The sequence below is a fragment of the Vanessa cardui genome, chromosome 18, assembly GCF_905220365.1.
Source record: "Vanessa cardui chromosome 18, ilVanCard2.1, whole genome shotgun sequence".
Lineage (NCBI taxonomy): Eukaryota > Metazoa > Arthropoda > Insecta > Lepidoptera > Nymphalidae > Vanessa > Vanessa cardui.
In genome coordinates, this window is record NC_061140.1 from 7,335,842 (window position 1) to 7,351,354 (window position 15,513).

Below are 15,513 nucleotides of genomic sequence, written 5' to 3' on the forward strand. Positions count from 1 at the left end.
ACTCTTAGTTGTACGCAATATAGCTAATCTGTTAGCAAATCGCAAGAAACACGTCGTACTACGGTTTTTTTTTTTTTATATTCATTACTACTTCCATTGGAGTATAGTATAAATGATTTGATTCCGACATTTTTATGAATCAAATAAATAATAACTAATCACCAAGAATAAAATAAAATAAAATAAAGACAAAATATGTATAGTTTGTACTAACCTTAAACCTTTTAAATAAAAAAGCATATGTGTGACTTTATGAACCTAATTTAATATAATTTTACCTCTGGAAACATTGGGTTTCCGGAAAGACACACTAAATGTCAACTTCAATAATAATAACTAGGTTATGTAGTAACTTTATTTTGCAAAAGTAGTGTATTGTGTTTTAAAAGTTTTTGTAATCCGTAATTGAATTTGAAACGGACTAAAATGCCTTTCTGAAAATGTTTTTATGTTATAATAAAATGTCTTTTGCCATAAAATTAACATTAAAACAGGCGCTGCCTATAGCGAGTCGGTCAAGTATAATCTTACAAAATGTTTACAATTATAGCTCCAAAGCAACATCGCAAGATAATTTTTACAATAGCTTTACTGACTGGGAGACTTTAAGCAAGAAAAAAAAGGTAAGTAAAGCTATGAGAGCTTACTTAGAAAGAGCCAAAGAACATGACGAATTTATGAAGAAACAGCAATTCGAATACAATATTGGCAAAAGGCATCTTGCAAATATGATGGGAGAGGATCCAGAAACGTTTACACAAAAAGATGTTGACCGCGCTATCGAATACTTATTTCCCAGTGGCATTTACGATCGCGCTGCTCGGCCATTAATGAAACCGCCAGAAGAAGTTTTTCCAGCACGAAAGGCAGCCGAATTTGATGAAGCAGGACGGCCACATCACTTTTTGTTCTATACTGGCAAGCCAAACTTTTTCAAATTATTGTATGATATCACTGAAAATATTCAAGACTTGTACAAGTATGGGGATAAAGTAATTAGAAAAAAAGAAGTAACAGATGAAAAATTGTTGCTGAATATAACTGGCAGTGTTTGGCTAACCAAGGATCAACTTGAACAAGTATTAGTTGAATCTGTCACAGATTTAGAATATGATAATTTTAAATTAGCCATGGAAAGACTTGTGTCTTTGCCTCACTCTCATATATATAAAGAGTTCATTGAGAAGTTTAGAAAACCATTGGCAACTCAAAGATTTGCTCTAGAAATCCCTAAGCCAAGTTATGATGAGAATGGAAATGCATTTGTTACAACTTATGAATGTTTACGTAAGAAAGCCAGAGGTGATGTCACTATTAAATCCCCAGGTACTGGAAAAATTACTATTAATGGGCAAGACTTAACATATTTTGAAGATACACAATCAAGAGAACAAGTCATTTTTCCATTAATTTTTACTGGAATGCAGGATAAAGTGGACATAGTGTGTAACATAGAAGGTGGGGGGCCATCAGGACAATCAGGAGCCATACGGTGGGGAATAGCTTGGGGACTAAGGAGTTTTGTTGATAAGGACATGCTTGAAGCTATGCAGTTAGCTGGCTTATTAACAAGAGATCATAGACGTCGTGAACGAAAGAAGCCTGGACAACCTGGGGCAAGGAAGAAGCCTACTTGGAAGAGGAGATAGTTATTCTGGTTTATAAATGTAATAGATTTAAAAATAAAAGTTTAGATGTGACATGTATATTTATTTCAATATCAACCTTTCTTGAATTTTTTTTTCATTGTTTTCTTTCTTCCACCAATTTTTTTCTGGAACATAGTATTCTTCCTTTCTTTGTTATAAATTCTCTTTTTCATAAGTGATTTCAATTCTCTCCTCTCTTTCTGTACAGCATTTTCATTTGTCTTACAGAAGTATAATAGTCCATCTAAAGAAAAAAAATATGTTAGTTAAATATGAACTAACCATTAAACATTTAAAATATTAATGTATAATTAACATTACCTTTCAACCTGTTATCATCCGATGAAAAGAAAAACTTTTCTCTCCAGACAATTTTCGTTTCAATTTTCTCCTCTACAACTTTATCAGAGTTTTGATTAGGATCTTCTTCATTTTCTGATTCCGAGGAATCATAAACAAATGGATTTCTTTCCCCGGGTTCTAATGGATTTTTGACCTTTGATACTGTTTTACTTGGAAGGGGAATATAATTTTGATCTTCTTCTGGAGTTTCTGAATGAAAAATAAAAAAAAAAGACATTTAATTATGATTTAAACATCAGAATATATAATTTATCAGATTCAGCATTAGATATGGCTTTTTTTCCTTGTTCAAATGTACTTACCTTCCTGAGCAACATCATCTTTTGTAAACAAACTCCTCAAACTAAATGAATTTGGCTGAGTAATAGCTTCTTTCAATGTGTCGCTTATTTTATAAAATTGTTCCTTTGAAACTTCAACTTTTTCCACAACAGGTTCTGGTTGTTGGGTTATTATTTCCTCTTCTTTAGATTCCGTATCCTTAGATTTTTTCTTCTTAGATTTTTTAGTTGACTCTGGTTTTGTTTCCACTGGTGCCAAATATTTAGCATGCTCTGGTTGCATTGGATCAAATCTTAACATACCTAGTTTTGTTCTAAAACAAAATATGAAAGGTTAAGAAAATAAAAAAAAATATTTAAAGAGTAGATTTTTAAGGAACTCTTTGTTACAAAACCTACTTTATTTTGTTTGTTGTATCATATTGATTATCATATCTAGACTTTATAGTAACCCCAAGTACATCTTGCAAAATATTTAGTTGTTTAGATTTTTCATCAGCTTGCCCTAACTCAATATCTTCTCGTTGTTCTCCATTGTCTTCCTTTTCACTCGCAGAATCATCTTCAACAAACCTTTCATCCAAGACAAAACGTTTATCAGATTTATATCTTGATTGTAAATCTAATACCTAAAAAAGTTAAATATAATATATCAAATTTCAAACATAAATTTTATTTAATGGAAAATATATCATTTACCAACTTACTTTTTGTCCTTTTGCACCCTCAAACTGTTTTTTTATTTCAAAATTTATCTCCTCATCACTGGCTTCATCTTCAAACAAACTTGTCTTTCCGTTATGAGTTTGTTTGACACTTCCACTATTTTCACTGTTTTTAACTAAATTATCTTCCTCTGTATCTGAAAATATGACCTTCTTATTTGGTTTTTTATCCTGAAAATAAAATTATCCTGTTATGAAAACTGTATATAGGCTTCATCATTTATATTTAAACATTGTATTGTATTAAAGTAAGTGTGGGTAGGTATGTTATTGATGCAATTTTAATCAGATAAATTGATAACTTAATTAATATAATTTATTTTATTTCTATCTGTAAAATATTTTATTTTAATGCTCAATTGTTATAGTATACATATTAAAATATTTTATATTATTTTATTCAATAAATATTACGTTAAAGAAGTTATTTAGAGATGTTGCACTGGAACATGTCATGCTCATGTGTTTTATAAATTATATTCACTCTTAATATAACCTCAATCTATTTAAATATAGCTAAGCAAATTATACTTACAATACTTATTAAGCCAGATTTAATAATATTTTTCTTCTCGCTAAATTCCTGTCTCTTTCTTTTCATTGACTCTAATCTCTTCTTGTCAGAGTTTTGTTTCTTTTCATCAGTTTGAAACAAGCCATCTTTTTTATTGTTATCCTCGTGATTAAAGGGTATTGATGATATAGTTTGTTTTTTATTATAATCATCTTTAGTGTAGTTTGATGATAAATCGTTAGCCCTTTCTGTATATTTTACTTTGTTTTTCTTCACTATAGGGGTATCATCTATTTCATCATCAATAAATTTCCTTTTATTAAAGCTTGGCTTGTCAATTTTGGGAAAGGTATTAGATAAAGAGCTTGCTGGTGCATGTTCAATCTGGAAAATATAACTTGTACATATTTTACAAGAAAAAAACATTTATTTAAAACTACTTTACAAAATAAATATCTTACCTGTTTATTGTCATTTTTTTGTGATTGTTCTCTTTCTCTTTGTAACCTTTCTAAGAAGCTCTCACGAGCTCTAGTCACATGTAACCTATTTCCTTGAAATTCTTCATTGGCAAAGTGTTTTATACCTTAAAAATATATGCAGACTGTAATGTCAATATTATATGCAGTTAAACTTAATTCCTTAGGCTTTATTAGCATGGTTAAAAATAAGTATCAAGTTCAGGTTTGAGGTCTTGAACTTTTTGGTGGCAGTAGTTACACATCTGGATTCAAAAAGCATGTAAAGCAATATGTCCTACATCTGACTTGTATTCAATTAGATTGCCAACCCATGTTTGAGATTAAATTTATGTACTACAATGCAATTTACAATTAAGTATTGACGCAGACAAAAGCTACGTCAATAATAATAATTATCACTAATATTGTTTCGTTAGAGATCATGGTTATACATTTTGTATTGACTTTCACAAATAGAGTTATTAATCTAGTAATACTTACACGATTCTATATTAAAATTTGACGCAGATATTGTCACGAAAGCAAAGGTTTTTTTATCACTGTCTATACCAGGCTTTGATTTTAAATCGAAATTGGTTATATCGCCGTATGAAGAAAATGCATCCCGTAAAGCTTTTTCATCAAAATCATTTGGTATATTACCCACAAATAAACGAGTAGTAAAAGCCATTCTTTATTAATTAAATAAATGAACACTTATATTTTGTTATCAATAAATAAAAAACAGCATGGTTATATTTTATTAAAGTGTGATATATGTCTCTGACATTGACACTTGTTGCCTGCCATTGTCATTTGTCACAAAAACAAAAAAAAATAATTAGGTACCTTTATACTATACTATGAAATATATTAATTTTTATTACCTTTTTTTGGTAAAACATATTTTCTGGGATAGTTTTAATAAAAACATTTATCACTTTAGCATTTCAAGCTTAAACCTTAGAGTTTGCCACTTCATCAGATCCAAAAAAGGTATTGAGTGAGTATATAAATAGCTGGACTTATTAGTTAAATTATCTTCTACTTTTTCAACTTTAACTTATTTACTGTCGGTAAAGATATTAAAAGAAAATAATATATTTATCATCTTTGAGCGTCAGTGTAGCGAGGAATATTTTATCTGTACTTATCTCTATGTATATTTTATCTATTACTTATAGTTATTTATAGATCACGCAATGGGAAGTGGGAACGTCCGTTAAATCTCAAATTTAAATAAAATCGACGCTCGCTGTCGCTGTATTTTGTATTAGGCGATATTCTGTGAAAGTCAATAAAAAACTAACGTAAATGATTTATGGATTATGTATAAAAACTTTCTATAAATAAGTGACTTCAAAATGTCGGACAGTGACGAGGATTTAATGCCAAATAATGTTCTTAAATATCAACGCGATCCAACCGTAAGTTTGTTTGTGTTTTGTTTCAAGTTTATTTTCTGAGTAAACAATAATTATTTTGAAATGATTTAAGTAGTTTCATTTATCAAAGAAGTGTTATTCTGCTTTTAAAGTAACTTTAATCATTTGGCTTTAATTATTGTGATACATTTTAAATACGAATAAGAAATGTGTACACTTTTCAACAACATCTTAGCAATTTTTATTAATTTTAATTGCAGGCTATCAATGCTAACTCGAATTTTAATAATACAAACATAACTGGCTATACTTTTCGAAGCAATATGACATCTACTTTTAATATGCCACATTTGGAAAGGCAAAGATATGGCATGCGAGGTCTTGATAACAGAAGCATGTATTATAGAAGAGAAACATCCCCCATGTCACTAAGAAGTTTTCCTGACTCTGGTATACAAAATTTTCACAATTCATTCTACACTCGAGGCATGAGCTCACAGAGATCTGTTTTTAATGGAAGAAGTGGATCACCGGTGTCTATGAGGAGCATTGGTATGATATTTTATTGTTTTTATATGCTGTTATGTTTATCCGATTTATTAAAAAATATTTTAATACTATATAGAATTAAGGGCTAATTTTATTATTTTTTATTTTACACAACATTTTTTTTTTTTCTATTAAAATAAAAGCCTGCACAAAAATATTATGATTAATATTGTAATAAATTGCCCTTCAGGTTAAATACCTATTAGAATATGCCAGATTTACTAATATTACATGTTAAATAAAACTTTAAGAAAAAAATAATTATTATTTGATTTCAAAAACTAAGAAGTAATGTGTGTTTGATTTATATTTATATCAATATATCAGTAACATATCTTTTTTCTAGATTCTAATGCAAGTGTCAGTGCTGCCGACATTGCATTAGCATTCAAAAATGTAAAATTCAACAAATATGATTTAAGGATGATAAAAGAAGCTTACAATAAATTTATGAAAAACAGAGTCAGGAAAAAAATTGAGAAAAGACGTAATCTTAAGTTATTTCTGAAAGGCAATAGAAAACGATCTGGTGAAGATTCAGGAGAGCAAGGCAGTGATTCATCGATTAGTAGTGATGATTGTCGATCATCCAGAACAATACTTCACAAAGAAAATATACCAAGATCCATACACAGACCTTTGAAAACACATGATTTGTCACATTTCAGGACTTCGATAAAAGAAAGTGATATGTATAAAGACTGTACAAATAATATTAAACAGAATTCATTAAGAAATATAGTGGCAGTATCTTCATTAAGTCAGAATCACACATCTCAAGAAAATACTGAAAATACCTCTGTGGTTACTCTAAAAGACAGATTTAAAAAGGGATCATCATTTTTATTACCATCACAAAGGTTTAACAAATCAAAAGTAATGACTAATGAAGCTTCACTAACAAATTTTATACCATTCAATAATGTTAATAAAAATAATCACTGCATAGCAACTAGTGATGTTATAAATCATGATACTGATAGTGATAAGGAAGAAATTTTTTCAGAAAATACAAGAGATGTCACTGTTCAAAAGAATTCTAACCAACAACGTAAAAGAGTTCTCGAAGTTGAAGAAACTATTGCATCCGACAGAAAAAGAAATAAGATTACTATTTCACCTATAAAAGGGAATGATTGCATTTCTAATAATATAAACATCCAGAAAAACGATTTTAATTTCAAAAAACCACAAATGCCCATCCGAAAAACTTCTATTGCAAAAAAAGATCAACTTCCAGAAATATTAATTGCTAAATCCCGCCAGCCTCTCACTGGTAGTATAGAACTTGAGTTACCAATTGATAAATTACCAGAACCACAAAATAAATTACACAATCCTGAAGATAGACATGCATTAGAATTACAAAACAAATATTTACTACCGAATACTGAATTAGAACCAGATGGCTCTAATCAAGCAGAAATAACGTACAATTCTACTACAGACGTTTCAATGAAACCCAGTTTCTTGAAGAGGAAACTCTTCACGCAGAAGTTAGATGTTGCCGAAAGTAAAAATATGAGTAATGATAATTTAGCAATAAACAGCCCACAAAACACAATATACAGTGCATGCAGGGAAAAAAACAAAGTGAGAAAGTTAGTTTCATCACAATCTTGTCTTAGTCGTGATGTTGGAGATGATAATGTCTTGGATTTAATACATAAGATTGTGCATCCTGATCAGATGAATATCACAGCTGCTACAAACAAGAAAGACTTTAGTAAAAGCAACCATGAAAGTAATGATAAATGGGATGTGGCATCTGTTATATCAATGTGTAATAATGATGAGGGTAGTGACACCTACACAGATGAAGAAATATTTAAAAATACTCAAAATAGCAACAAAATCAACAATAAGAAAGTCAATAACACTTTGTTAACTACAGAGAAGCAAACAACTGCAAAATGTAAAGTAAATGAAGTTCAAGATAAACCTAAAAATCAAGATAAAAAAATAACACCACAGTGTAAAGTTGTGATACAAAAATTGCAGATGAAGTCTCATCATTGTAATGATAAAGATAAATTAAATGAACCACAATGTAAGTATATTTATAATGATTAAGGGTCAAGAAAGATTTAAATGTAATATAAAATATTATTGTAATGATTTTTTTTAGGTCAAAACAAGAGAACTGTGTCCAGCTGTGTGAAATCATTTTGGGATACTGACTTTGAAAGTGACATGGAAGAGAGATCTGTAACACCATGGCCATCTAGAAATGTAACTAAACCTGGTAAATATTTAAAAACTATAACTATATTTAAACTATTCATTTGGTCAAGAATGAAGTAACTAGCAAAATATTTTTTCAGATAACAACACTCAAAAAGAAGTTGCAAGCAATAGTTCAACATTAAACATAAATAAAAGAAATGTTGTAAAGGGTACTATTCTAACTGTAAGAAGTTTTCAGAATAAGGGTATCAATAGCAGTATGTCATGTAGGTCAGATATTAGTAGAATTTCCAGAAGAAAAGAATCTGATAAGTATCAAGAAAAACTAGAAGAAAACAATAATGAAATGTTAAATAGATCAACTAGATCTAAACAGAATCAAGAAAAAAAATCAAAGGAACAGGTAAAAGCGAAAGAACAATTAGTGGCATCCACAAAACCAAAAAAAGAATCCAAATTAAAAGGTGAATTAAGTAAAGATAAAGAAAAGTCTAATGTGAAAATAGTTAAAACCAAAGAACCAAAAACGAATAAGCAAACATCACAGGATAGAAATGATTGTAATACTTCTAGAGAAAGTCTCCGATTGAAGCAAAAAAGAGAAAAGGCTAATTTAAGTACTCAAGTTAGTGATACTACTACCAAACCAAAACGAGGAAGACAATCCAAAAATACAAAGGATAAGAGCAATGAGTCTGTTCAGAAAAAACAACCAGTAGCAAATAAAAAAAATAAGGAGACAACTAACAAAGATACAAAACCAGCTAAGAACCCTACGATAAAGAATGCTACTTTAAATAGGACTCGACAATCTCCAAGAAAAAATAATGAAAAAAAGCAATTATCCTCTACAGCTGAACAGTCAAGTTTAAATATTAGTAACATTTCCAGTAGAAGTTTAAGAGTTAGATCAAAAAATGTAAAATGAATCGTCCATTGTTGTAATTTCAGTAGTAATGTACATTAACATGTAAAATAATGAATTTTCAACTTATACAACTTAAAGTATATTTTGAGATAAGAGTATGAAATGCCTCTTTAGTTTTTTGCCGTATCGGCGGGACCGCTTTAATATATTGAGATATCATGATAATTTTTTTATGATTTTAGATATTTATATTTAATATACATCATGTTGTGTAATTTATTTACTAAAGAAACGAATCGCATTGTTATTGATTTTCAATGAATAAATGGTAAATAGATTTAACGTAGTGTGTACATATAAGTACATAATTTGATTTTTATTCAATTCATGTCTGTCAATAGGAGTTATTAGTATTAATTTTAATTTAAGTATGACATTATTTTAAAGACGACCAATTCTTCTATAGCTAATGTTTAAATTAATGTAATAAGAATTATTGTAAAATAAATACAGATAATGTTTATATATTTTTTTACTTTCCCGTACAAATCTATGCTGCAATCATAAAGAGCGTGAATTTTGGGAGTTGCGAGGAAGGTCAGCTAAGCGGAATGAATGGTGTCAGCGTCATTACACAAATATTTTTTCTTATACCATTTCTTTATTGTTTTCATGTTTTGGCTGTCAGATAACGTATCTTAAACAGGAGATTTCATCTGATATAAGAATAAATATAGATAATACTTACGTCATTCATGGATAGTATGTAATGTTTTCTACTACAACAACTGCAGCAGATACATATCGATTATATTATAAACGCCTTAAGTAACTTTGAATATGCAAACAAACGGACGAGGGTCTACTTGTCTATGCTTTCATCATCTTTAAAAACAATTTTCAGTGCGGATTACGTGAAAACCATAAGCTCGAATCTGAACTACTACAAAAAAACCGAATAGTATCAGTGTGGGAAAGACCTTATGTTGTATTCTAGTGTACTACCATTCTATTGCGATATAATATATTAATGGTTCGAACATAAAGTTTTTATGTTAATATATTTGGAATAATAACAGGAATGGTATCAAACTTTTCGACGAATACGATGTCAGAGATGTCAAAAAAATATACGAAAGCGACAATCGACACAACGCAATTTAATTAATTATAAAAAAGGAAGGATAACTTTTTATCAATGCATGCAAATAAAATGCTTTTATATTAATGTAGTTATTTATTTGATAAGACTTCGACAATCTGATATCCAGAGGCTATTTTATAATTATGATTTAATATTTGCAGTTAAGGCAATTTATGTATGCTTTTGAAGTAAATAAATTAATTATCTATTAAGTTTAACCAGCGATAACATCTTTCCCGCCAACAAGTCGTTAGTATCGCAACGTATTTGCTAAGACACTTCCTAACCTATTAACAAATCAATCTGATCATTAACATCGTTTCTATTATTAGTAACTATTAGTGCACAAACATGGTATTCTTATTCCATTAACTAAAATGTAGTCAATTATGGTACATAAAATGTAGATATATTCCCTAGGCTATATCATATGCACTAATTTTGAAACATGTCAATTACCGAATTTATTGTAAATATTCGTCAATAAAAGTAATTCAAAATTTATCAGATCTAATTCACTTTCACTCTAAGAGTTGTATAATAGAGTAATTTTACGACCAAATTTAATTACAGTAAATTTCGTTAAAACACAATTTAAACAAGTAACAGTAAATCTCTTCCATTTATAACAACCTACTAAATGCACGTTTAAACAGGCAACAGTGGCCCAAATATTACGATCAGTTTCAAGACAATACATATAAGCACGCTTTCTGCACCACATTGCACATTAAAAACCTATCCATCATACAAATATAACTCTTTGTTTCAATGTAATGATTCTACCGAAACAAAAAAGATAAGACAGAAATTCAGTCAAGAAAAATATGCTTCTAATAAATAAAGAATGTACTTTTGTATGACACAGCCATGTGTACGTTACTGCATTGAGGTCATCTTACATATATACAGAGGTATAAATATATTCAAATCCATGTAACATTGAATCACTGGTAGACATTCGATAAATTCCAAATATACATGTATAAGTTAGGAACTTCATAAAGCCATTTTGGGCCACTGTCATATGTTATTTTATTACCTATTAAACTGTTACTGTTGACTCATTGGCTGTGAAATACAAAGCACTCAATGTTGTCGATGATTTTTAAGCGATATAATTTCGAGTTTATAATATACAAAGAGCACTATGATACGCATAGATGTTATATTCTCAATATTCGTCTTCCTCTGGTGGGTGAGGGTTTTCGCCATCCATTTCCTCAGGGGGCGCGAATCCATCCTGAAATCAAACAAAACAAGTTATTACTACAACAAGGAAATCAAAAATATTATCCTCAATAAACATATTGCCTCATTAAAATATTTCATTTTAGGATAATTGCTATTTATGTAACTTTAAAATAATTAATGTTGTATTTGATTGTTTACCTCAGTTGCATATAAGATGTCCAAAATCTTTTGAACTATTGGAGCATTGTGCTCTTCATCCATCTCTTGACAGATCACCTCTATATCCCGAAGTTTTCCGAAGTAGAAGTCCCTTTCCTTTTCAAGGCCGTCGACTGTTGCTTTTAATTCATTAATCTTCGAAAACGAAAATCAGAATTAAAGTATATGAATAATTTAATTTTATTCATTTTACTAAAAGGACCTACTATCAATAAATCTGACTTCTATATTACATTTGCCTGCTTGCATAATATTTTCCATCTTAATATTATCATTAAAAAGTTCTTGTTTATAAATATATTTATCATTTTGCATATGATTTGGTAAGTAGCAAAATGTATTAAATAATGTACTTGGGCCCTTTTAGCACCAAGTCAAAAAACATTAATCTGCATGCAGTTTCTTAAATATTTATCTGATTTCTTCCTTATAAAGGCATGCCCTAATTAGTAAACGAGTAAGCCTTGGCCGAGAAATATCACGTATCATATAGACGCCTTATGTATCTTTATATTTTACTTTAAAAACTTTTTAGTTATTGTAAATCTATTTTTAATATTTGTAAATCTACTTTTACTTTAAGCTATTGTTATAATTAAGTAGTTTTGATCGATTAATTAGTGCATACAATGGAATTATTATTGTTTAAACAGACTATAATAATAAACATCAATCATTAGGTACTCAAAAATACAGAAAAGTCACCATTGTCACTATACTAAAAAAAAATGTGTAAAAAATAGCAAAGGTTTGAAGTTTGTTTTGATCTAAATACGTGGATGTAGTCATATGTATATCCCGTGGACTGATGTGAGTTTCCTCATAGTTCTTTCACCGCTGAGCAGAATTAATTAGCAACAAATTAAGCATGTGAAAGCCAAGGGTGCTTGCCCGGATATAAACCCACAATCTTCAGCTATGTTCCTCAATACTGGGCTAACTCAGCTCTCAAGCATCTTACACAGTAGAAACCTTTTCCCACTAATGGGATATTTAAAGGCTGTTACTGTTTGTATATATATAACAGATACCTGGTGATTGAGTTCGTCAATTACTTTGGAGTCGCCTTTTCCAGTTTGGTTTATTCTGGATAAGTTGACCGGTGGAGATCTTACTGTACTGTTCGCCTTGCCAACTAAAGAAAAAATATTAATTAGTAGTACATTATCTTTTAAGCAAAAACTTACAATAAAATTACATAGGCAGTATTGTTGCAAAATTATTTAAGTCAGCATTTATAATGAATTCAATGCAATTTTTTTAAATCAATAAGACAAGATTTTAATTTGCTTGAGCAAAAGCATTCCATAGATAACTTCTTGATTAAAATAAGTATCAAATAATAATTTAAAAAAGTAAAATATAACATTTAAATTATTTCAATATCAAGCATAGTGTAACAAATGATATTCATATAATAATAATACATAAATATTAGTATATAAAAATAACAGTATGAAGTTTGAACTAATAGTACATAAGAAAAACACAAATGATAATGATTTGAAATATGTTAAAGGGTCGGTATAGTACATATATTATTCTCTACATAAATTTATTCATTTATAAATATTAAATAGAGATCGCAATGGTTCCTGTTCTTATTAATAATTTTAAATACATAATATAATAATTGATAAGAATATTTATATTGCCATATTGAAATACCATATCTTGTAAAAAAAAAAAAAAAAAAACAATTTTATAAAAAGAAAAATAACTAATAAAGTAAACAAATAGTACTGGTTTGGGGTCTAGCGGCGACTTTAGCGACGGGCGCCGCCGGCTTCTTAACTGACGGAGGCGCGGCGCGAGGCACCGCGCCGGCGGCCCCGTGCCCCATGGGCAGGCCCTCGCGCTGGGCCATGGCGTCGTACTCGGTGCCGCCGTAGTTAGCATCGAAAAACTTCTTGAACCATTGCAAGAACTCAAAGTTATCTTGGAACCGACCCTTCACCAGTCTGTCAATGGGTACTATCTACGAAAGAAAAAGGAAAGTAAAACAAAAGAAAGAAATGTTCTATGGGGTGCCGGCTACCTGTATGGGAGATCGAGATGTGCAAGCACTTAGACCGTCTGCATCGACCAGTGGCATAGTAGCAAACAATTTAGACAGTAGTTTGTGGATGTGAGAATGATATGAACCGGTCATGCGTGACATGTCTACGTGCGTGAAATGATTAGAGGAGCGGGATGCGTACTGCCCGAGTGGTGCATCGGCACAGCGCGGCGCGCGCGCGGCGGCGGCGGGACAGCGCCCGCGCACAGGGGCACGCCGCTGTCGCACGCGCCCGACCCGATCGTTAAACCACCACGGGCCTCAAACGCATCATACTCCCTCCCATCATAGTTGGCATCAAAAAACTTTTTAAACCACTGCAAAAACTCAAAATTATCTTGAAACCTCCCCTTGATCAGCTTGTCCACTGGTATTACCTACAAAATTACATTAAACCGATACTAAAATATTTAAAGCAAAATGATTTTTCAATATGTTCAATTGGTGAATGTGCACCAACTTTAGTTGTTCTAAATGTAAAACTAGTTGATTCACAACTTTACCGCAAAATACTAAACAGTCACATTTTCTATTATGAAAACAAATTTAATAATAATGTTCCTAAATACTAGCCCTCACTATAAAAAAAGTAATACTTTTGTTAGAAAATGATGATTGTATTTTCTTCGAAGTATTAATAACATTAACAGATAAGAAAGCAAAGTGCATATTATGTGAGTCATAACTGCAATCTAAAATTATCCCTAGTTTTTATTTAATATTAATCATCAAATTAAAGCAAGATATTTAAATATCAGTATTGTTAAACACCACCTAGGCTAAACAAAACATAAACATTTTCATATTTACTAGAACAAATGAAAGTTCCAACAATTATCATTATCACGGAAATTATTTTAAGTTTGAAGATTTATACTTTACTTACCTTACCTTTGTTATTACATATTGAGCGGTTAGAATTACTGTATACTTTTTAAGCGGTGATGGTTAGAATATTTCAATGATTTCAATTTAATGAAGTTATAGTTACCTTATCTACAGACATTTTTTTAAAGGCAGCCTGTAATATTTTGAAGTTTTGAATGTACTCATGTTCTAGGTTTGTCTTGAACTTGATACGCTTCATAGGAACACTACCAGGAAACAACATGTCCATGAACTGACAATACGCGGCACCGGTACATAGCTCTTCGATTTTAGCAAAGTTTGATTGAAGGCAGTCATTAACCCACGCTAACATATCGTGCCTGGATAGATTCTCCGATGTCACATTTGTGGAATACACATTTACAGCCATCTTGAACTAATATTTTGCCAACACCTAAAAACAGTTTCAATATTATAAACAGTTATACTTTTACTGTGAAAATATTCGCAACCGGCTAATCACCAAATCACTGCATTGTATAAAAAAGAAAGCCGATCTAAAAATAGGTCGGTACGTGTTGTACTAAAGTGCTTGATACGGCGCATTCTTTGAATTTTAATTATATTCTTTAATAATAAACAAAGAAATCAATATCACATATAATTAACAAATTTATATCAAGTTTTTTTTAAGAAGCAACTAACGGCGGATGCACGTATGACAGACGACGACTCATCAAAATCTTTTTTGAGATAATTTAACGTTTAATATACAAAATTAAAGAAACGATAAAGTCACATACCTTATGAATCCAAATACCTATAATTTTGTTATTTTTATAGTTTTTTTTAAATCGAGTAAAGCGTTATAAACGTTAAATTGTTGTCCGAAAAGCTCGCCTTCGTAAGATTTGTCATAGACAAGATGGATATATTTTTTTAATTTTATGGCGTATCTTCTAGAAAGTATTTAGCAAGGTAAAAACCGGTAAATTTATCGATCTGTACCGTTATTATAAAAGCATAACCTGTAATAAAGTTGAATATTATTTTAGTTAATTTGCGTAATTGGATATACTATATATTA

The 15,513-nt window shown here is 30.2% G+C and overlaps 4 protein-coding genes across 5 annotated transcripts; 2 read left to right on the forward strand and 2 right to left on the reverse strand.

Annotated features, from left to right (window-relative positions):
* Window positions 1-299: 299 nt before the first annotated feature.
* On the forward strand, window positions 300-1,700 carry LOC124537264 (28S ribosomal protein S9, mitochondrial). Its single transcript, XM_047114042.1, has one exon. The coding sequence runs from the start codon at window positions 441-443 to the stop codon at window positions 1,647-1,649; it is 1,209 nt and encodes a 402-aa protein (XP_046969998.1). The 5' UTR covers window positions 300-440; the 3' UTR covers window positions 1,650-1,700.
* LOC124537263 (probable RNA-binding protein CG14230) lies at window positions 1,696-4,773 on the reverse strand. The gene is made up of 8 exons (XM_047114041.1): window positions 4,495-4,773; window positions 3,994-4,118; window positions 3,554-3,916; window positions 3,001-3,189; window positions 2,693-2,922; window positions 2,315-2,607; window positions 1,971-2,201; window positions 1,696-1,893 (listed from the first exon to the last, which is right to left on the reverse strand). Exons 1-8 carry the CDS (start codon window positions 4,682-4,684, stop codon window positions 1,721-1,723), a joined length of 1,794 nt encoding a protein of 597 aa, XP_046969997.1. The 5' UTR covers window positions 4,685-4,773; the 3' UTR covers window positions 1,696-1,720.
* A 495-nt stretch (window positions 4,774-5,268) lies between these two features.
* LOC124537602 lies at window positions 5,269-9,498 on the forward strand. The gene is made up of 4 exons (XM_047114481.1): window positions 5,269-5,420; window positions 5,639-5,930; window positions 6,274-7,977; window positions 8,056-9,498. Exons 1-4 carry the CDS (start codon window positions 5,358-5,360, stop codon window positions 8,229-8,231), a joined length of 2,235 nt encoding a protein of 744 aa, XP_046970437.1. The 5' UTR covers window positions 5,269-5,357; the 3' UTR covers window positions 8,232-9,498.
* A 706-nt stretch (window positions 9,499-10,204) lies between these two features.
* On the reverse strand, window positions 10,205-15,392 carry LOC124537277 (microtubule-associated protein RP/EB family member 1). Of its 2 annotated transcripts, none has more exons than XM_047114060.1 (6): window positions 15,230-15,392; window positions 14,590-14,880; window positions 13,283-13,517; window positions 12,571-12,674; window positions 11,519-11,674; window positions 10,205-11,369 (listed from the first exon to the last, which is right to left on the reverse strand). In XM_047114060.1, the coding sequence occupies exons 2-6, from the start codon at window positions 14,854-14,856 to the stop codon at window positions 11,301-11,303; spliced, it is 831 nt and encodes a 276-aa protein (XP_046970016.1). In that variant the 5' UTR covers window positions 14,857-14,880; window positions 15,230-15,392; the 3' UTR covers window positions 10,205-11,300. The 2 variants fall into 2 exon arrangements, with proteins under 2 accessions (XP_046970016.1, XP_046970017.1); XM_047114061.1 differs by lacking the exon at window positions 13,283-13,517 and adding an exon at window positions 13,741-13,975.
* Window positions 15,393-15,513: the final 121 nt, after the last annotated feature.